Source organism: Lipophrys pholis (assembly GCF_963383615.2).
Source record: "Lipophrys pholis genome assembly, chromosome: 9".
Classification (NCBI taxonomy): Eukaryota; Metazoa; Chordata; class Actinopteri; order Blenniiformes; family Blenniidae; genus Lipophrys; species Lipophrys pholis.
The window spans coordinates 2,381,760-2,403,694 of record NC_137639.1 but is presented as its reverse complement, the minus strand read 5'-3'; the positions used below and the strand labels follow the sequence as shown (position 1 = coordinate 2,403,694).

General features: G+C 42.2%; 1 protein-coding gene across 2 annotated transcripts in view; it reads right to left on the bottom strand.

Moving 5' to 3' along the window:
• Positions 1-21,935, bottom strand: part of grik2 (glutamate receptor, ionotropic, kainate 2) — a gene marked incomplete at both ends in the record, with an annotated part of 369,944 nt that overhangs the window by 206,525 nt on the left and 141,484 nt on the right. For both annotated transcript variants that reach the window (XM_080472373.1, XM_080472374.1), the window contains 2 exons: positions 4,901-5,074; positions 13,962-14,015. In XM_080472373.1, coding sequence (XP_080328499.1) covers positions 4,901-5,074; positions 13,962-14,015 — 228 coding nt within the window. The remainder of the gene's footprint in view (positions 1-4,900; positions 5,075-13,961; positions 14,016-21,935) is intronic.

Here is a 21,935-nt window from a genome sequence, read left to right as displayed (position 1 = left end):
CGAGCGGGAAAAGACATGATGAAGCTTCAGGGAAATGAAACGGATGAAACTGTCAGACGACTGCTTCTTTTAAGGTCAAAAACTGGTTTGAAAATGTCCATCAGCCAAACATCCTGAGTCAGCATGTCAACCCAAAGAGGGTTCCCTCAAAAAAGGAACTTATTAGTCCAAAATTCAACAAAGATGTAAATGATCATAATGACCATAGTAAATAATATGATGTAAAATGCTAATAGGTGTGTTTGCTCGGTGTGGACGATGAACAAAAGACTTTTTCTGCAACACGTCCTCACGTGAAGTTAGTCTAATTCAAGTTGGGAATTTCCTCGACATACTGAAACTACTTTATCAATTCAGAATTTGAATATGAAATATTTGCAAAACACACACACACACACACACACACACACACACACACACACACACACACACACACACACACACACACACCCACACATTTCTGGCTGCCATGTCTTCTGGAGAGTTTCCTGCCATTCAGTAACATATTCCTGGTATAAATCATCCTATCTCCTGCGTGTACCCGCCGCCACATGCTGCCTGAGCGACAATCAGAGGATACGACTCCTGGAATGTGTCTGATGCTGTGGCGACATTTTTTTTTTTTATTAATATAACTCTGGTTTGGATCAGACTTTAAATGATATCTGTCAAAAAAAGGAAATAGCTTTCCATCACTGCCCCCACATTTGAATGTAGCCACAGGTATAGCATATTTATCGCACGACTAGAACGGGAATGATTCAGCGGCGCCGCTGCGGCTCTTGAATACCAACCGTGTTTGGGCGCCGCAACAAACAAAGAGACGACCTTCATGAGGGAGGGGTCAGCTAGAAGTTAACGTCTCTGCCTTCCAACTTACAACAAAGAGATAAACGGCGAAATTACAGTCGTGACCGAGTCATTCTTTCCTCAACCTGTTTCAATTTTGCGGAGCACACAATGAATCAGACAGCAGCTAAGGCAATTAACAAGGAGAGACATTATGGTAATGAGAGCATGGAGCTTGTAAGGTCACTCTCGTTGTGCATGTTAAGCCGCGGCTGAGGGCGAGGGATTCTCCGCCACCACATTAATTGAAGGCGGCATAAAGGAATGAGGTGCAGAATCGGTTTACGTGATTTGTCACACACAGACTTAAGGCGGAGAAGGAAAACAACTTCATGGCTTTATTTAATCGCCCGTCATCATCTGACGCAGTGACACGGGGGAAGTGCAGGGATCCGGGTGTGCACCCCGAGCGAGGCTAAGCCGCCGGAGCTGTTAGATAAGCAGACGCAAACTGCTCAAGCAGGTAATCGAGGTGAGCATCTAGATGTGAAAAAATAAAAAAAAATAATCCGAACATGTTGTAACCTCATGAAAGATATTTTGAAATACTTCGAGAGAAAGTTGACAATTTACAAAGGCATTAATTTAAAAGCAGCAGGGAGGCGTCCTCCGGTCCTCCTGAAGTGGATTTGTACACGTTGAAGAAGTATAAACCTCAGTGAGTCCTCGGTACGTGGAGGTGTTTCACTTACTAACTGACCAGCACATTAAACATCTGAAAATTTAATCCCCAAAAGGCAAATTCATCTGTAAAGCTCCAGTGGAGGAAGATCATTACAGCAGGTTGAAAAGTGAAATCAAATGTTTTCAGTCATTTCCTATGTAGTGCCAAACACACTGCTTTAAAACACTAAACTTTTTCCTTAATTACAAAGGTAAATTATGTGAAAAACTAAATTAAAAAAAAGAGAGCCATTATATTGACATTAACAGTGGATTAACCACCATTTCCTGAGCTATCTCTTGAATTAAATATAAATATGTACCTCAGTAATTAAGAGAAAAAAAAACCTTCATCTTATATTTAAAAGAAAATAATGATTCCATCCTGCTAACATCTGAATTATTGACTTATTATTCTGTAAAGGTGCCATGAGAAGGGCTGCAATCAATGTTTTTTAAATAAATTTAAAAATAAACTGAAACTGTGGTTTGGCTAAGTTTCTGCACCAAACAGCACTTGGATAAGTAAAAAGAAAAACAAGACATACTTAAATTATTTTTTAATTATAATTGAAACAGTTAAAAGACTGAATGTAATTTTAAAGGAATGACTGTGCCAGTAATTGTGCTAAACCGCCATGTCTGAACAATGTAGACTGCATGGAATAATATTCTTCAACATTTATAAGCAAACACAAGCTGCTAATATGGAACTGCTGGATGAATTGATCCTCTTTAAATCACCATACATAAGACTGGTATCATTGCTTTGGCCAGTGGTGGCAGTAGAGAGCCAAGCTCCAGGAGTTTTTAGCTGCTGCTATTTTTACACGTGTTCCCCAAAGTGCCAAACACAGATTTTGATTAGAATAGTATATCTAGCCAATGAACTGCACCCCTTCAGTGAATTACTATTTTTTTGGCATTAGGAACTTTGCCAACATAAATGCTGTTGTGACGCTAAACTTTCTCTACCAAGATGGATCAATTGTTTAGTTTGAGCTCTATATTGTTGGAAGGAGTAAGATCTCAAAGCCAAGAATGAAGGGCCGCAGCAGCTTGTTAATGCAGCATTAGACGTTATTAAGAGGGAAGCCTGAACACTAACATTATTATTATCATTACCTCTTAATCTCTTGGGTGTGCAGAAAATACAAAAAGGAAAAGGCGCAATGTAAGAAGGAGGCATCGGTGGAGCGCTCCCTCAGTGCCATCTATCATGATCTGTAAGTCCATAAGTTACAGCACATCAGCAGTTCACTGCTTAAGCACACAAAACCGTAAATACAGCACACAAATGAAGCCGTTAATCAAACGTTTACGGAACCTTTCACCATGTCAATATGCATTAGCTGCTGACTGATTGCCATTTGTCTAATTAATCAATCCCCACCTTCAAACTCATATGCCATTAATTCACTGATGAGCAGGGTCACAGCACACTCCTCATACGCATAAATCTTCTCCTGTCGCCAGTCCGAAAATAACCAGCGGGCTGGAGTCGCCCTGCTCAATGTGAGAAAGCCAAAAAGAAAGACCTTTTACTTTTCTCCTGTTTCTTCTTCTCTCGTGTGGACTTAAGACGTCGGATTGACTCAGGGACACGGTACATCAGCTGATGCTGGTTGCCGGCGGCGAACACTGAGCTTTCAGTGTTTTTAAAAAATGTCCAGTTATTACAAACACGGTCCATTTCAGGTCTCAAGTGGGAAACTATTGATTGAGCCACAAATCTAACAAAAGGGGCTTAAACTGAGTAACACCCACTCTCCAATATAAATCCACAAACATGACTCAGCAAGTTCCCCCTCTCCTGGAGGAGAAGAAGGGAGAAAAAAGGAGGGAAGTCTTCTATCCCCCTGAGAGCCACGGTTTTCAATCAGCTACCAACATGTTGCTGCCGCCGCCGCCGGTGCTTTCCAACTGGAATCAGACCGAGCGGCTGCACCCATCTAACATTTAACTCCTCGCCAGTCGCTCTGGGAATAAAACACAAGGGCTCTGATTTCACTCGTGCCTTCCCACTCTCTGTCCTCCACTCGCTTCCTCTTCTTCCCTCTTTCATTCATCCTCCTCGTCTCATTTCTCTTCCCTCCTCCAGTGCGCTCTCTTCTTCTCATTCCCATGTCTCTGGTGGCCTGGCGGTTTTTGGCAGAGTTCCCAGATAAGAGAGTGGTATGAAAGCAGCGTGGAGGAACTGTTATTACAGGCAGTGTGCTCTGATCACAGAGGTTTCAGATCACAGTGACACCGGCTCTTCTTATCGCCACTCAGACTCATTTTGGGAGCTCAGGGCACCAAGGTTTCTGACTCTCACAGGATCACTGGGAAGGTGAGGTAAGAGAAACCGAGGCATAGTCACTCTGGCTAGTCTGTTATGTCAAGAACAATGTCGTATTTCATCATGACATTATATTTGTAAAATCCAAGCTGTTAGATCGGAGCAAAGTGGAGAAACTGGCAAATATGCAAGGCTTTGGTGGATTATCCTGGAGCCAGCTCCAGGAAACAGTCGGTAAGATTCTCTTTGGGAGCCCCCCCCCCCCCCCCCCCCCCCTACATCATCTGAAACAAGGAACTATAGGATTAAACCATGTATACTACGTATTTGTTAATCTGTTACACACAATGAGATTAAAGAGCAATATTTTACTGACTGCCAAATCTGTGACAGAGGCGCTTATGAAATTTGTGTGTTTTGAATAGATATGGTCACAGACAATGATTCACCGCAATATAACTCCTTTAAACACTTTACTTTTTCTCACTCCAAGCAGAAATAATCACAATCAATCCATGACGGCCATTTTTCTTTCTGTAGTTATTGTGAAATCATGTCTTACTGCGAGTACACTGAAGCAGATTACGACTACATGTCGACGATTGCAATACATTATCTCACTCCAGGCTTTGAATGTCACATCACGAACCCACTTCACTCCTTCATTGAGGCAGTCTAATGGGGAGAACCATCGAAGCTGTGTTTCAAAATGCCTCCCATCTTCCCGCAAAATTTACAAGCATGTATAATTGATCCCGACAGATGTTAGCGGGAGGCCTTCTAACAAGACGCCGTAAAGTCAATCACGTGAGGTTAAAAATGCAATTAAAAAGTGCAAATTCATTTACCAAAGTGGATTTTGGGTCTGATGATGGAAACCAGTCAGTGGCAGGAAATGCAACTGCTCATGTTCAAAATTCTGACTGGAGCTTACAGTGACTCACACATGACCCGTATCTGAAGAAGTGACTGCTGAGTCATGGAAACTCATTTCCAAAAACGTGCCTATGGAATTATTGACCGTATGGATGAAAGAATTCATGCACAAAGTGTGCATCCATCCATCCATCCATCCATTCATCCATTCATTCAGTGGGTGACACTCACGGTCATGAAGCCGTCCAGTAGACCAGAGTCAGGCTTCGGTGGAGCCTGTAAACGCTCCATGGACCACTTCTCAATGATGGAGGCCACCTGGCTGTTCTCGGTGTTCAGGATCCTGAAGCCTGTCATGTTGACACCACTGAATCGGTAAGGCTCCACGTCCAAAGCGAACAGGTCCTGGAAGCACAGAAAAGAAAGTAAAACAGAATGCAGTGACATGGAAGAAGCTGGAGTACGGCTAAAGTTTGTTTGAAAATACAGAATATATAACAATTACACATTGGGAAGAAATCATCATTAAAACTATTAAAAAACTTTTTGTACAATTATTATTTCATGAAAAGGTAGAGAGGATAATCAACCAGACCAGACCTCAAGGCTTCATAGTGATTCTGTCCATGGACCACTAAACACTAAAAACCTCTCAAACCGTGTTAATAAGCGAAGAAAGTTAGCAATCGATAGCTCATGTTCGGCTAAAAGCAAACAAGGTCTCTACCAAGTGATCACCTGACCATAGGAGTTTGTAGCTCACTTACAAAAATGTTAAACACTATAAAGTAATGAACGTAAGAGATGGCTGTAACAAGGAATTGCAGTGTGATGCTTTGGTTTAGCATCTTTGTTGCACACAGGAGACTTTGTAGGTTACTGTAAACATCAGAACATCACAACTACTGAGATATTCTATGTTTAAAAAAGTGTCATTGTCAAACTACACAATCACCTTTTGAAACAATCGATTATTGTGTAAGTGTTAATTATTTGGTTTATTATTTATACTAGTTCAGGGGCCACATTCAGCCCAATTTCATCTTGAATGGTCCTCATTATGCACATATTTTTTAGTTTGAATACATTTCTTTGTGATGGGTCAGCTATGTGTGAGTATGTTTCTTCCATAACACATGTGGGGTTTGGTTCATTCAATACCAACTGGTCCTACAGTTTGTCTTCATAAATGGACTCTGTCTTCAGGGGACACTTGCCCTTGGGTTTTAGGGTGTCCCTACATCACAGGTTTTACTGGATATACTGTGTGTGTGTGTGTGTGTGTGTGTGTGTGTGTGTGTGTGTGTGTGTGTGTGTGTGTGTGTGTGTGTGTGTGTGTGTGTGTGTGTGTGTGTGTGTGTGTGTGCGTGTGTACAGTATATATATATATATATGTGAAAATCTGCCACTATAACTATTGTTCTATATGTAAGCTGAAGTTTACTGCAGGGCACTGGTAAATATAACCAGATATTTCATAGAAATGTGATGTCAGGCCAGCTTTTGTCACACCAATCAAACCATCGTCCCAATTTGCGGCAGCACAGTTAACACAAGGTAAGTGAAGAGTAAAGAGAAGGCTGGCAGGAAAATGGCTGCCATATGTGGCCTCAGTATGGCTGTGTTGTTCACTCTGCTGGGAGAATTAGGCTGTCAGCACTGGACTCTCTTTCTGCCAAACACAACAGTGGGAAGTGACAGGACGGCCCTTCGTCTCCCCCTCTCTCACTCAATGTTTGCATTTTTACATTTCATCTTCCTGAGAGAAAAAAAACCACCAGAGGGATATTTAATTATCTTGCATAAATTGTGCCGTGCTAAATGGATTACGAAAGAAAGCGTGCATATTTAGATGCTTCATTTCAAATTGCAAAATGATCCCTTTTTAGCCACCGTGATGAAAAGCACAAACAGTTGACAAGCTGAAGAATTCAGATTTCAAAGAAGTTTGACATCAAAAAAGAAAAGGACAGGGGGAAGGAGGGGGAGAACAGACGGAGGGAGACGATGTTTTGATCCCAGACAACACGAGCTGCCTCTTCACCATGAAGGGTGGGCTGCAGCTTTAATAGCCGTCAAATCTTTGACCTGAAACATGAACTGAGGGCAGAAAGGAGCTCAGGACAACGCTGAAGGGAAAGTCGTGTGTCTCGCCTTTTATGATGTGCACAGTAAAATGGGGCTTTTATGCAATCAAGGCTACGATTAAGTGGAAATATCCATCACCTGGTAACTGACTCTGAATGTCTAACCTGCTCCGGAGCAGGTTATGTTCTGGATAAGAGGTCAAAGTTCTGCCTCCTGACCAATCAGATCTCTTGGAAAATGACCCGCCCATTCTTAAATGATCCCTTCAAAGCAATGCACAGTTGGATTAAAACAAATGACTAATTATTTGCGAACATTAAGAAATGTCCACGGGCCAAGGCTGCACTCTCACAACCTATGATCTATAACATCTTAATAACAGTTAATTACAGGTATGCATGCAAGGAGCTGCCACAGCTGTACATGGGATTCAAACCCGCGGACCTCCACTGCTACACCCACTCCTCTCACTCTCGGCCACCACCGTCGTCCGTATGTGTACTTAAATCTGTACGCTGTGATTGGTCACCTCTACCTCATCTTGGACCAGGAGGGCTGTGATTGGTCTGCTCTACAACGTTATGATTGTTCAGCTCTACATTGTTATGATTGGTCCGCTCGACTACGTCATGATTGGTCCGCTCTATTTCATGGTTGGTCCGCTCTACTATTTCATGGTTGGTCCGCTCTACTATTTCATGGTTGGTCCGCTCTACTATTTCATGGTTGGTCCGCTCTACTATTTCATGATTGGTCCGCTCTACTATTTCATGGTTGGTCTGCTCTACTATTTCATGATTGGTCCGCTCTACTATTTCATGATTGTTCCGCTCTACTATTTCATGGTTGGTCCGCTCTACTATTTCATGATTGTTCCGCTGTACTATTTCATGATTGGTCCGCTCTATTTCATGGTTGGTCCGCTCTACTATTTCATGATTGTTCCGCTCTACTATTTCATGATTGGTCCGCTCTACTATTTCATGGTTGGTCCGCTCTACTATTTCATGATTTGTCTGCTCTACTATTTCATGATTTTTCTGCTCTACTATTTCATGGTTGGTCCGCTCTACTATTTCATGATTTGTCTGCTCTACTATTTCACGATTTGTCCGCTCTACTATTTCATGATTTGTCTGCTCTACTATTTCATGGTTGGTCCGCTCTACTATTTCATGATTGGTCCGCTCTACTATTTCATGGTTGGTCCGCTCTACTATTTCATGATTGGTCCGCTCGACTACGTCATGATTGGTCCGCTCTACTATTTCATGATTGGTCCGCTCGACTACGTCATGATTGGTCCGCTCTACTATTTCATGGTTGGTCCGCTCTACTATTTCATGATTGGTCCGCTTGACTACGTCATGATTTGTCCGCTCGACTACGTCATGATTGGTCCGCTCGACTACGTCATGATTGGTCCGCTCTACTATTTCATGATTGGTCCGCTCTACTATTTCATGATTGTTCAGCTCTACTATGTCATGATTGGTCCGCTCGACTATGTCATGATTGGTCCGCTCTACTATGTCATGATTGGTCTACTCTACTATTTCATGATTGGTCCGCTCTACTATTTCATGATTGTTCAGCTCGACTACGTCATGATTGGTCCGCTCTACTATTTCATGATTGGTCCGCTCTACTATTTCATGGTTGGTCCGCTCTACTACGCCATGATTGGTCCGCTCTACTATTTCATGATTGATCTGCTCTACTACGCCATGATTGGTCCGCTCTACTATTTCATGATTGGTCCGCTCGACTACGTCATGATTGGTCCGCTCTACTATTTCATGATTGGTCCGCTCGACTACGTCATGATTGGTCCGCTCTACTATTTCATGGTTGGTCCGCTCTACTACGCCATGATTGGTCCGCTCTATTATTTCATGATTGGTCTGCTCTACTACGCCATGATTGGTCCGCTCTACTATTTCATGGTTGATCTGCTCTACTACGCCATGATTGGTCCGCTCTACTATTTCATGATTGGTCCGCTCGACTACGTCATGATTGGTCCGCTCTACTATTTCATGGTTGGTCCGCTCTACTATTTCATGATTGGTCCGCTTGACTACGTCATGATTTGTCCGCTCGACTACGTCATGATTGGTCCGCTCGACTACGTCATGATTGGTCCGCTCTACTATTTCATGATTGGTCCGCTCTACTATTTCATGATTGTTCAGCTCTACTATGTCATGATTGGTCCGCTCGACTACGTCATGATTGGTCCGCTCTACTATGTCATGATTGGTCCGCTCTACTATTTCATGATTGGTCCGCTCTACTATTTCATGATTGTTCAGCTCGACTACGTCATGATTGGTCCGCTCTACTATTTCATGATTGGTCCGCTCTACTATTTCATGGTTGGTCCGCTCTACTACGCCATGATTGGTCCGCTCTACTATTTCATGATTGATCTGCTCTACTACGCCATGATTGGTCCGCTCTACTATTTCATGATTGGTCCGCTCGACTACGCCATGATTGGTCCGCTCTACTATTTCATGATTGGTCCGCTCGACTACGTCATGATTGGTCCGCTCTACTATTTCATGGTTGGTCCGCTCTACTACGCCATGATTGGTCCGCTCTATTATTTCATGATTGGTCTGCTCTACTACGCCATGATTGGTCCGCTCTACTATTTCATGGTTGATCTGCTCTACTACGCCATGATTGGTCCGCTCTACTATTTCATGATTGGTCCGCTCGACTACGTCATGATTGGTCCGCTCTACTATTTCATGGTTGGTCCGCTCTACTATTTCATGATTTGTCTGCTCTATTATTTCATGGTTTGTCTGCTCTACTATTTCATGGTTTGGCCGCTCTACTAAGTAATGGGGCATGTTAATCCAGATGATGTGCTCTTTATTGGAGAAGCTGTTCCATCCATTAGTGAGGAGCACACACCACTCAGGAGGAACAGGGCAAGACATCCTTGTTTTGGCGTTTCCACAGCGTTTTGTACACCTCTGATAATCTAGTGCTGGAAGCTCGCTTGTAGCTCGAGTGACAGTCCGCTGGCTTGCACCTAAAGCTAAAATTCACTATGTTACTGAACTTTCCAGGCCTTAGCGTTGTGGTGGTGAACTGCTTGGCGGCACATACTACCTCGATGCAGAACTTCCAGGACGCAGGGACGGCAAAGAAGCCTCCTGTGTACTGCAGACGCTGTAGTTTATATATATCACAGTACTGGACTGGAGTGTTTTGATGTCCTTTCTGGAATGGAAATGGGTTTTTTAATAATTGGGTAGATATTTTAAGCTTTTATTGAAATGTTGTTTCTCCTAATGAATGTTTAGTGGGCAAATAAAAGAAGCTGCACTGACACACATAAAATCCCTTCAGAAATCTGAGGACACTTGTTTAAGAAAATATTGGAAACATTGTGAAAACCTTTTATTTGGATGTATGTATGAATTCAGGAGCAAGGAAGTAGCTTTCAACTACTTAATGACTTAAAACCTTTACCAACATATTTGCGTTCTGGTGTTGACTAAATGATGAATGGAGATGGCCGTCTTCTGTTTCAAACTGTCGACGAGACCTGGGCAATAAACCGAAAATGTACCGATACCGAAATTTACAAAAATTACCGACGTCATTTTGCCCATTCCGGTATATTCGGTGTATAAATACCCTTGTGGCACCACATAAGCTGTGCAGCGTACGTTTCACATGCCTCATTTATGATGACGTAGTGAGATGGTGCTTGTGCGCCGAGACTCAATTTCACCAGATCTGGCCAGAGCACACTCTAAGCTTCATTACAGTCTTCAAATCGTGTTGATAGGCCAAGTAACTCCAGATTTATGATGAAAACTTAACCTGATGTTGTCGGCCGCGCTCCGTGAGCGGTTGGAGCCGTTAAAAAATGCTTTTATTTTATTAATTTGTGCACAATGTATGATCAATCACAGTTTCTATGCATTCTAAATACATAGGTCTATATCTTCAATGTAGCTCTATGCTCCCCCTCTCTTGCTGAATCACATGGCGTCCACAACCGGCCAATCGAAAAAAGAAAATGGCTGGCATATCCGGAATAATGTTTTGTTCACGGACTGAGTATTTCAGACGATAAACATTATGAAGCAGATAACGGCTTTCGAAGCGATGGAAGCAGCTCCTCTTTGATCGTCTGATTCATCTGTACTTGTAATCAGCGGGCAGAGTCACAGAGCAGCGGTAATCCGCACCTCCATCGCCGGCAGAGCGACGCATAGCGACCCGCCATCCGCCAGGGCTCCACGTGAAAACTCATTCTCCACACAAAATATGTCACTTTTTTCACGAGGTTAGATAGTATTAGGTTAGATAGGCCTTTGTTCATATAACTGTAGAGAAATCCTGTGTTTTCAGGTGCAGTACATACACTACCTGTGCCGCCGCTGCTCATTAGCTCATGCGCTGGTCTCTTCACAACTTGAATGTGGCCATTTTCCAGTCAGCTCTTTGTAATATCCAGATTTAGAATTTGTTCATAAGAGATAGTATTTTTTTAATATTTTATGTTTTGCAGGAAATTTAAGTTATTTTATACTTTTAAATGTATTCAGTAGTTCTCATTTCAAGTAATCTGTGCTTATCAGTTCTTCAATAAATCTAAAAGTACTTAATTTGTATTTTCTTCATTTATTTTCAGACAGTGTAGTTGTCCAGTCCTTTAAAGTGGCAATAAATAGGTCCAGAGGAATCGTACTATCAATGTAACTGCCACATCTCCTAGCATTTTTTTGCGCAGTGGAGTAGTTATCGTCCATTTATCGTTATGGAGGTGAACTGCTCAATATATTGAGATATTGATTTGAGGCCATATCTCCCAGCCCTACTGTCGACTCTGTGACAGAGAAACTATGACAACAACTGACAGTAGGTCATTTGAGGCAAGTAGTCACAACAGCTGGCAGCAGCAGAAGTGTAGTTTAGAGTAACCGAATAACTCAGAAATTAAAATAATTGTGAAATAATGAATGACATTACCAAAAATCCTAGCAGTTGTTATTTTTCATTATCCTCCAGCAGTGAACGCAAGCAGCACAAATTGGATGCCAAGTGTGGCTCACTACCTCTCGCCCCACTGCTATATCGCCGGCTGTTTGCCCAACGTTGCTGTCATCAAACGCTCCTGGCTGGGAGAAAGCCAGATTACTTGTGCAATATTGAGATTTCTTCAACAGAACAAAGTTGCTGAGCTTCTACAGGGCACATATGAAAAAGGTTAGTTTGGATTAATTATGGAAGTAAGCAATCCAGACACACATCTATTCCAAATAAAGCCGTGCTGTAGAATATCCCCAGTGTTTTATGAAGATGGATAACGAGTCCAACGAAAATATGTATATTATGACTTTGGATGGGTAAGAGTAATCTGCTAAGCGGTTAAACATCAACAGAGATAATTGCTGCTTCGTCTTCTATTCATGGACAGTCACCCTGGAAATGTCAAGTACACACCTGCCACTAGTCCGAGCTACAGAGACATCAGACGTCAGTCCTCCACATAGAAAAACACCTCAACACATTAAAGCCCACAGATGTTTTCACAATGCATTGGTTTTTATATAGCGCTTTTCTTGTCACTTAAAGACGCTTTACATTGCATTATTCATTCACTCCATACTGGTAAACTACGTAGGCAGCCGCAGCTGTGCTGGGGCAGACTGAAGGAGGCAAGGCTGCCGGTCCTGTGAACCCAGTCCGTCTCTCACTCGCTTTAAGAAATGGCGGCTTTTGGCTCTCTCTTTTTGTGCCATTTGTATTTATTCTGTATTTATTCTGTGTCTTTGTTTTGTATTTATTCTGTGTTTATTCTGTGTCTTTGTTTTGTATTTATTCTGTGTCTTTGTTTTGTATTTATTCTGTGTCTTTGTTTTGTATTTATTCTGTGTCTTTGTTTTGTATTTATTCTGTGTTTATTCTGTGTCTTTGTTTTGTATTTATTCTGTGTCTTTGTTTTGTATTTATTCTGTGTCTTTGTTTTGTATTTATTCTGTATTTATTCTGTGTTTTTCTGTGTTTTTCATTCATTGTTTTGTTTTTTACGAAAATAAAGGCTTTTGACCACCATCGGCCCCTCCGACCACCACCAACTACCCCTCACTCTCACACTGCAGTCACTCAGGCAGTTTGGGGTTCAGTGTCTTTCCCAAGGACACTTCGGCATGTGGGCAGGCAGAGATGGAATCGAACCTGCAACTGGGAGACGACCGCTCTACCAACTGAGCCATGCCGCCCCAAAATGAATGTGGATAATAAAGAGATGTCTCAAACTAAATGAAGCCGCATGAAGCCAACACTTTAACCTGCACCAACCATATGAAGCCAAGACTTTAATATTAACCTGCACCAACCACGCTGCTGTTACCTCGCCACGCTCAGGCTAGTTTGACATGTTGAATGTCTAAGATAACACAGCTCATCACCGCAATGAACTCAAAGATCTTCACTTCACTTTTGAAGCTTTAAAGGCTTCAGGACGTTTCTGGAAGATGTTGAGTATGAATACGGGGCTGGGACAATGCTATATGCTAAATGGTAAGCTCCAGATTACTGCATGTTAAATATTGCTTTGTACATTTAGTTCATTTACTTTTTCATTGACAGGATAACCCCTTGAGATATAACATCTCGTTTGCGAGAGGGTCCTATAACAAGCATTTAGAACCAAATCCAAAGCAAACGGGATCAAAATATAACATTTCATTTGTTTCAGCTTTGATAACTGCATCACACTAGAGAACGCAGTCGAGGAAAAGAGTAGGCGGGAGAAAAGTATGAGGAGAAAGAGGAAAAGCTGATCAAATGCAACAAGGAAAGAATGATTACATTTGGAAGAAAAAATGAGAATGGACAAAAGAAGAGATGACGAGGACATAAAGAGACAAAAAAGAAACCCGAGTAAAAGAAAGACCTGAATATGTAAAAAGAAAATAACGCCAGTTATCTTGATGTCCCAAAGTAGTGCGCTATCATTTTCTCTGGATAACACATCAGAAGAAGAGGGAAAAAGGAATTGATCCCAAGAAATAAATGTAAAATGAATGGCTTTAAAAAATGAAGACAGATGATGAGAGCCATCTCATTTTTGGGGACATTGCAAGAAATCTTCATGAGGACATGAAACTGTGGGTTCGACCTGATGACAAAGTGACTGTGCAGCACAGCATCTTTCTCTACTTACCAGTGTGGTGAAGATATAGTGATAATACTCTGTCATCATCCCCATGGCGAGGGCCTAAGAGAGAGAGAGTGACAGAAGGAAGCAGAAGGAGAGAGATTTTAAAATGAATAGGAAGGCAGATATAATATTTTGTCATATTCTGCACACACGCACACGACTGTTTGTGTGGCTGCACGGCTGGCAGGATCACCGTGGAATGTGAGGAGGCATATATTCTGCTACACTGCTGCAGCCACAGGCGCCCAGATAAAAAACAAACACCCACCCCAAAAAAGACAAACAGCCAAATAAAGCAGCTCAGTCTCATCACACATTTGGCACATAAAGGACAAGACAGCAGAGGAAGAATGCATGATGCTGTCGATACGCAATGTTAGTGTAGAAGACGCTCTCCCTTCTGGGAGAGGAGCTCCGCCGTGGACTTGTTGTGGGTGATTATTCTGGAAGCCACTGTTTAGTTGAACTGGCCCCAACCCAAAAAAGAGAATGTTAAAAACAGATCAGCTTGTGAGGTGCGATGCTCGTGTGAAAACACAAACATGGAATGTAATATGACGAGTTGAAGTGTTTCTACTTGGAACAGACTTTACTGGAAAAGGTGTAAAAGATCTGGTGGTCATCAGCAGAGTCGGATGTAAAGGAGCCGGCTGAGAGCCTGCCAGCGTCTGTGTTTCTGTGCTGTTTCACTGCACAGATGGAGATGTTAACGCGTCGCTGTAGGAATTATACAGTATACTGGGCAAACCTGCATTTAGTACTATCCATTCAGTGCCAATGTGCAGAAGTGGAGCGCCTTTTAAGTAAGAAATGGAATGTAAAGTGGGCAAAGTGTTTGACTCCCAGGTTTTATTTCCTGTTCAGAATAGGGATGGAGCTTGAGCTTATTCAGTTTAGTTTAGTATTTTTTATTGACTTTATATGAACTAAGATACTTTGGGATGTAGACACTATCAGTAAAACATGTCATCTGCAGGGGTTGAGAAAGAATGTACACCAGGAGTAGGGCTGAGGATGGAATGTTTTCAAATATCACAATGAGGATATGGTCCTGTTTTTTTTTTTTTTTTGGGGGGGGGGGGTTAAGTTTATGAAATGTTATTAAAGAAATGAAATTGTTTTCCTAAATGTACCTTATGTCTCTGTCTTGCACTTGATGAATCAGAATTGTAAAAAATAAATACTTTTTCCAAAGCCTGAAAAAATGTTTTGTCCTTGTAGATCTTTTCTGAAATAGTTTTCTCCTACTGACTCCTTTCTTACGGCCACCAGTTATACGCATTTTTAAATGATCTGATTGCAAATGTTTTGTGACTAAGGCCACGTTTACGCAACGTTTCAAGTGAAAACGCAGTTTTTGAATTTCTGTTTCAGATTGGTTTCACGTTTACACAACAATGTTTAAAAACAATGTCCATTTACACGTAAACAGAAGGAACTCTGGAAACAATGTATTTATCATGTCAGGCCACAAGTTTGCGCTGTTGGTTGTTTTTGTAATGAAACCACATACATACAGTATGTGTGCACGGACATTCGTATGAAGAGACAACTGAGTTGGATTGTTATTGGGAGTGACTTTCAACCATAAAACTACCGAGTCCCATTAGAATCTGGACTGGGAGTCACGACACCACGGAGGAAACTTTGTTATTATTGTCCATCGACTGAGCATGTGCAGAAGAACTGTTTACTACAGCCGTGGTGCGTGGTCGCAGCATTTAGGAAAAGTTGTGTTTTCGCCCGTTTCCACAGAGATGGAGTTTTAAAAAAGTTGCACCTTGGAAGCAGTTTTCAAAAATCGATTTTTCAGTGGCTTTTGTCGTGTAAACAGACAGCCAAACACAGCAATGCAGTATCACTTGACCGACGTCGTCGTGTAAACGGGGCTGAAATGACCACTGGTCTTTGGATGGATGGATCAGCAAGCAGAGGCTGGCTGTCCTTCCCAAGTGACGCAAAAATACTCATGCTAAGTTCATGTCCTGATCCAACTGAGTACCACTGCTCTCTGGACAAAGTAGAAAAGTTTGGGGAAAAATGTAAAAAAAAACAAAAACAACATTGATTTTTCTCTTTTGTTGGTGGAAATACTCAAAAGTTGACTTTAAAACACTGTGCTTCTTCTGTACGCAACGTAAATGTTCCTAAAGAATAAATGAAAGGTTTGTCTGTGACGCCCCCTGCTGGCCTCACCACCTGCTGCAGGTCCCTTCTCTTCTCCACTGGGGAACGTCTGGAGGCTCTGAGGGAACGTGAATGCGCCGGGCATGAGGGAGTCTTTTTTACCAGATGTTTGTGTTCCACTTAAATTGGTATATTCTCTCTTTGCCCTTCCAATCAAGCTTGCGATCAGTGACAAAGTTAGTAACTCTCTGATATTGATTTATTTAATTTTTTTGATAGATTATTTTCAGTCAATAACTCTGCCCACTGTGAGGAAAGTTAGGATTATTTGTCCATTGGTGAAATTTCTTGGATTCCTACATGCTATGCTAGTAGAGTCGGCTGTCATTTAATTTTTTGGTTAGCTCCTCGTCTATCTGTCCACGAGCCAAAGTGTTTTTGAGAGAGACCCTAACTACTCAATGCTCACATGATGTTGGACGAATACCTTACACGCTGTTTCCTGGATTATGTAATGAACTTTTACAGTGATGAAGCCACAAAACTGTGTTCTGACAGTAAAGCCTGTTTACCATTTAGTTTCTGATCAGCATCTCCCCAGCATCCTGAATGCTCAAAGTAGAAGCACTGCTTGTTCCTTGAGATGCATTGTGACCACACTGGGGTTCAAACCCGTGTTCACACTACGAACAGCCTCTGCAGAAACTCTCAGCCCAGACCTCCACACTTCTCAGCTACTTGCTTTCTTGCATTAATGTTTAATAAAGTTCTGTGCAGGACAGAGTTTTGTCACTCTGGGGTCACTTCAGGACACTTGCTGGATAATCCAGACAGGCTGTGCAACAGAAGCCAACAGAGGTATTATATTTCTAATATGTCTGATTGTTTCAATTGGCTGTTTTACACTCCTGCCAATAAAGAAATGTATTACCTTTGAGACTGCATTCAACATAACCATGTTAACTGTGAGTTTGTGCAAGTTCACCAGCTTCCTGCTGATTTATTCATGTTTATTAAGCGAATGCATTTTACTGGACATGAAAGAAACATTTCCATTGATAATTTTCAGGCTTCCCAAGCTGACCCGATAACAAAGAGTCGACACATGTTGACATGTGTGGACAACAAGGTTCCTAAAGAAGTCCAACACTGGTAGCCACACCCACTCTCAACAGCAGATTTAAAATAAAAGCAAAGGTCTTCTTTAAATAGTAAAAAAGTGTCTTGAAATTGATTATTTGACAATTCAATGTTGAATGTTTGCAACCTCAGAACACACAAGTCCCACGGAGACCTCGACTCCAGGGTGGGAAAAAGTAAAGTAAAGTAAACGATAGTCATCATGTGTAATACTTTGACCATAAACATGAGGTCTGTTGCTGTACATCAAATTGAACGGCTTAACAAAGACATGATCAATGTGTTTAACACCTAAACATAAAATCCAAACACCCAATAGTGGTAAAATATAATTCTCTCGTTGAAGCTCTGGTTTCTGTTTGAAGCGGTCAGACAGATAAACTTTTACATGAAAACCTGATTATTGCCATGTTCACATTCAGCATGAGCCAGACTCTCCTCATCTTCACTAAGCAACTGTCGTAAGTTCACCAATGGGACTACGTCCTCATGCTCACCATTAACCAAGGCAAACTGTCTCTAAAAATGCACCTTGGAGATGAGACTTTAAAGTAGAATTACCTTGCTGTGTAATATGCTATTATCATCCAGACTGGGTGAGTGTGTGTTGGCTCCGTGCCATCCTATGGTGGCGCTGTGCGGAGATGTTTGAGTCCAGCCTGCTGCCAGGCTCACTAAACCTATACGAATCCCAGATTAGGACAGGGCAGAGAGGATGATCAAACAGGTAGAAAAGGATAATAGAGAGTGGCTGCTGATACGAGGTGGGAAACCTTGGGAAAGTGTCAGTGTTGAGTCTGAGGAGCGGCCCACTCACTGGTGACTCACACGGTACAAATTCCTGGCCCCTGAAATGACAGCCGAGTGCCAGAAACCTCTCAGCTTATTCAGCTCCACAAGTTTCAGCATCCTGCTCAGTTAACCGGCTCTTACATTTCAAAATGAAATCACAGATTTTAACAACACAGGAAAAAAAAGCTCTCCCTGATTTCTGCCTCAGCACTTAAAGTCACATTTAGAAGCCAGTGATAGCAAATGTCTCTTTTCATGGCATTGACAAAGTCAACAGCTGGAGTGTGTGTGGAATGTGTTTGTGACACAACAGGTCTGTCTACTCAGGCTGCAAAAAGAGAACGTAAAGTGGAAATGCTCTCCTGTGCAGGTAAACAAAGGGCATACATTACAGGGAAGAGCATGCAGCTAAAAGCAGCAGGAGCTGAGCCGGCCTGATTCCCCCGCTCTCCACTTTCAGGGGTTTTAACTGGAATTTTGGTCCAAATGCATTCAATTTGTTTTTTTGTTTTTTGAATTTAGAAATGTGAAGAGCCATTATTAACACATCATACTGGCTATATTTCAAGCTATTTGTCCCAACGTGGACTCCAGGACCACCTTGGGAGGTCAGCAGAGATCACATGGAGGACCTGGCACTTCTTCTGCATTAACATTGAATTGATTATATTTACTAATGTCAAACCAACCTGGAATCTGGAGCAAAAACCTGCCCATTGCTTTACATTGTAGCTTAGCATTAGCATTAGCATTAGCATTAGCATTAGCATTAAAAATCAGCCACCACCTGCTCCTCCTCCTCCTCCTCCTCCTCCTCCTACCTCTCATCCTCCCCCTTTTGATCCTCCTCCTCCTCCTCCTCAGTCTCCTACTCCTCCTCCTGCTCCTCCTCCTCCCTCTAGTCCTCCTCCTCCTCGTGTTCCTCCTCCCCCTCCTGTTCCTACCCCTCTTCCTGCTCCTCCTCCTCCTCCTCCCTCTCCTCCTCCTCCTCCCTCTCCTCCTCCCCCTCCTGCTCGTCCTCCCTCTCCTCCTGCTCCTCCTCCTCCTCCCTCTCCTCATGCCCCTCCTTCTCCTGCTCTTGCTCTTGCTCTATTCTCCCTCTCCTCGTCCTCCTCCTCCTCCCTCTCCTCCTCCTTCTCCTCCTCCTCCTCCTCCTCCTCCTCCTGCTCTTCCTCCTCCTCCTCCTCCTCCTCCTCCTCCTCCTCCTCCTGTCTGTTGTCAGTCAAAGTTGGTGAGTTTTAAACGAGTTTCGTCGGTCAAATTTGGCCTCTAAGCCGCCCCAGGCTGCGAAAAAACTATAAGAAACACTACAGGAACAATAGGAAAAAAATATTGCTATAATAACCTTTAAATTTACACTTTAAAGTTTTTCTTTGTTGTGGTCACAGTTGTGTAATAAAATTCTCTCTATTTTTACAAAATCAAACAGTGACTGAAAATGAAGTCAATTTTAATGAAACATTCTGGTGAAAATACAATGAAATGTCAAAACAAACTAGTATAAATCCTTTAAAACCTCCTTGCTTGGTGGGACCAGACTGGAGCCTCTTGGTGGGTTTTGGTCCTCGGGCCTTATGTTCTCTGCTGTTATGTGAAAGTCAAACTTGTCCTCCACTCTGTGCTCGAGGCTCCGACCCCCTGCAGGGATTTTCGGGATCGTTACATTACGTTACGCACATGGAAGTGAACCCAGAGTGTAGTACTGAGGCAATCATGTATAAGCCTGAATATTCTAATAAGCGGCTCCAGTCCAAGTATTTTGGCCGTTTCAGTGTCGCTCAGCTTGAAATTTGGCAGGAAAACCACATCCATGTTCTGAACATCACGCCCGTCGCCGTGGACGCGTCAATCATTAAACAGCCTTAACAAGCATATTGTGACAGGCGTGTGTGTGTGTGTGTGTGTGTGTGTGTGTGTGTGTGTGTGTGTGTGTGTGTGTGTGTGTGTGTGTGTGTGTGTGTGTGTGTGTGTGTGTGTGTGTGTGTGTGTGTGTGTGTGTGTTCCCAGTCCTGCCGTCTCAGCAGAAAGCTTCCATTAGCTGTTTTAAACTGGGGCGAGGAGGCGGGATTCAGTGTTCTGAACTTTGACGACTAATAAAAACAGAACCGTTCGACGACTGAAAATGATATTCGGGATTATTGAGGAGGAGAGTCTCCTGCTCAGAGTGGCTCGCATTTGCAAATCTTATTTTGAAAGGCAAATTGGAGACTTCCTGTCTGATTTAGGTCAGGGGTCCCAGCATGTGATTTGTAGGGCTCGATGAGACGAACCATTGAGTTTTGGTTTGATCTCGCTATGACATTCCTACGGGCCGCGGTCGCCGTTTAAGTGTTTTTGGTGGCCGTTGTAGTGTTTGTAGGTGGCGCTAGAGAGCACATTTTGGCACTCTGGGGGTTAATTTTTACATTTTCTTATAACGTTATCCAGTGTTAATGAGCGTGCCAAATTTGGCGGGTTTTTGAGCATGTTTAGGGGGTCAAATGTATTCTCCTTCAGAGGTTGAGGGCCGTTTTTGGGTGAAAATTGTACTTTGAAAGGCAAACTGCGGACTTCCTGTCAGATTTAGGTCTGGGGTTCCAGCTCGGGATTTTTGGTATCGATGAGACGAACAATTGAGTTTAGGAGGCCTTGGCCTTTCTGCTCGGTCGCTAACAATGTTTCCTCCAGACTGTCATGAGTCCCAGTCCATACTCTCCTGGGACTTGGTAGTTTTATTTTGACAGTCACCATAATAACAATCCAACTTTTCTGAAACAAAAACGCGAAAACGATGTAAACACCTTGAGAAACGATGGGAACCACTGGTCTTTAGGGGGCATTTGCATTTATTTTAGATTATCTAAACATATCGTAAGGAGGAGTGTGAAGAATCTCATCATATCTGGTGAAGCTAATTAAGATTTTTATCTCTAATTATGTTGTAATTCTGAAAATGGTGTCATACAGAAAAGTGCGATACATTTGTCAATGTTGTTTTTTTTCTTTTTTTTCACCAACCAAAAGCAAGCCAGCCTTTTTATTCAGGTTAATTTATCTATTTAGGTGTAACTCCTTATTCCACAGTGAAGTTTCGGCTCGGAAGAATTCAGTTTGACTAAAAGAAAATACCTTTAAGTCCCTTGACAACACAAGTTCATGGGTATCCTACATCAGTCTTGGTATTGGTGATACCAGCTATGATTTTACTTTTTCTTTTACTGATTTGAAATCTTTTTTGGGGTTTTTTTGCACAAAAGAAAGAGAAGATTTTGTTTAGTAAAGACCAAGTAAAGACCTGGCCACTGATTGATGGACAAACTGTGTGAAGACCTTCTGAAAACAATCCTGTACTCCAATGTAGTGAGTCAAAGGAAATGCAGTCAGAAGGAATGTATGTACTCACACACTTCAGTTTGAGTTTGGTTTTTTTACAGAAAATTCAATGAAACAAGATAAACTATTGTGAACATCCATCCATGCAGATGCAACAAACCCTTTATATAACGAGAAAATACTTTGAATAAAGACAGTTTCCTTATATCACGTTAATCTTTTTGTTATTTATTAATTCACAGATGTTCTGTGCCAATTTTAATGTGCTACATACATATAAATGAGGCCATCACAAAGCTGCATTAAAACAGTTTAAATGTTAGATGTGTACACTCCCCTGAGGGGGTGCTTTTATAGTTTTGATTGTTATTACCTTGGATTATTTGGCTCACATTGATTCTCAGTCATAGTGACTTTTGTGTGTTGTTGCAGTGGTATTACTGCAAACTGCACTTTTCACTGTAATCACTCTGCTAACTACACCAGCCACATCACTTCCCATCACTTTTCATCACTTTATTGGCTTCTGGTCCAGTTGAATTTGTCAATCCCAAACTGCCTGACTGCACGACAAGCACATAATGTGATTTAAAAATGGCCGCCTCC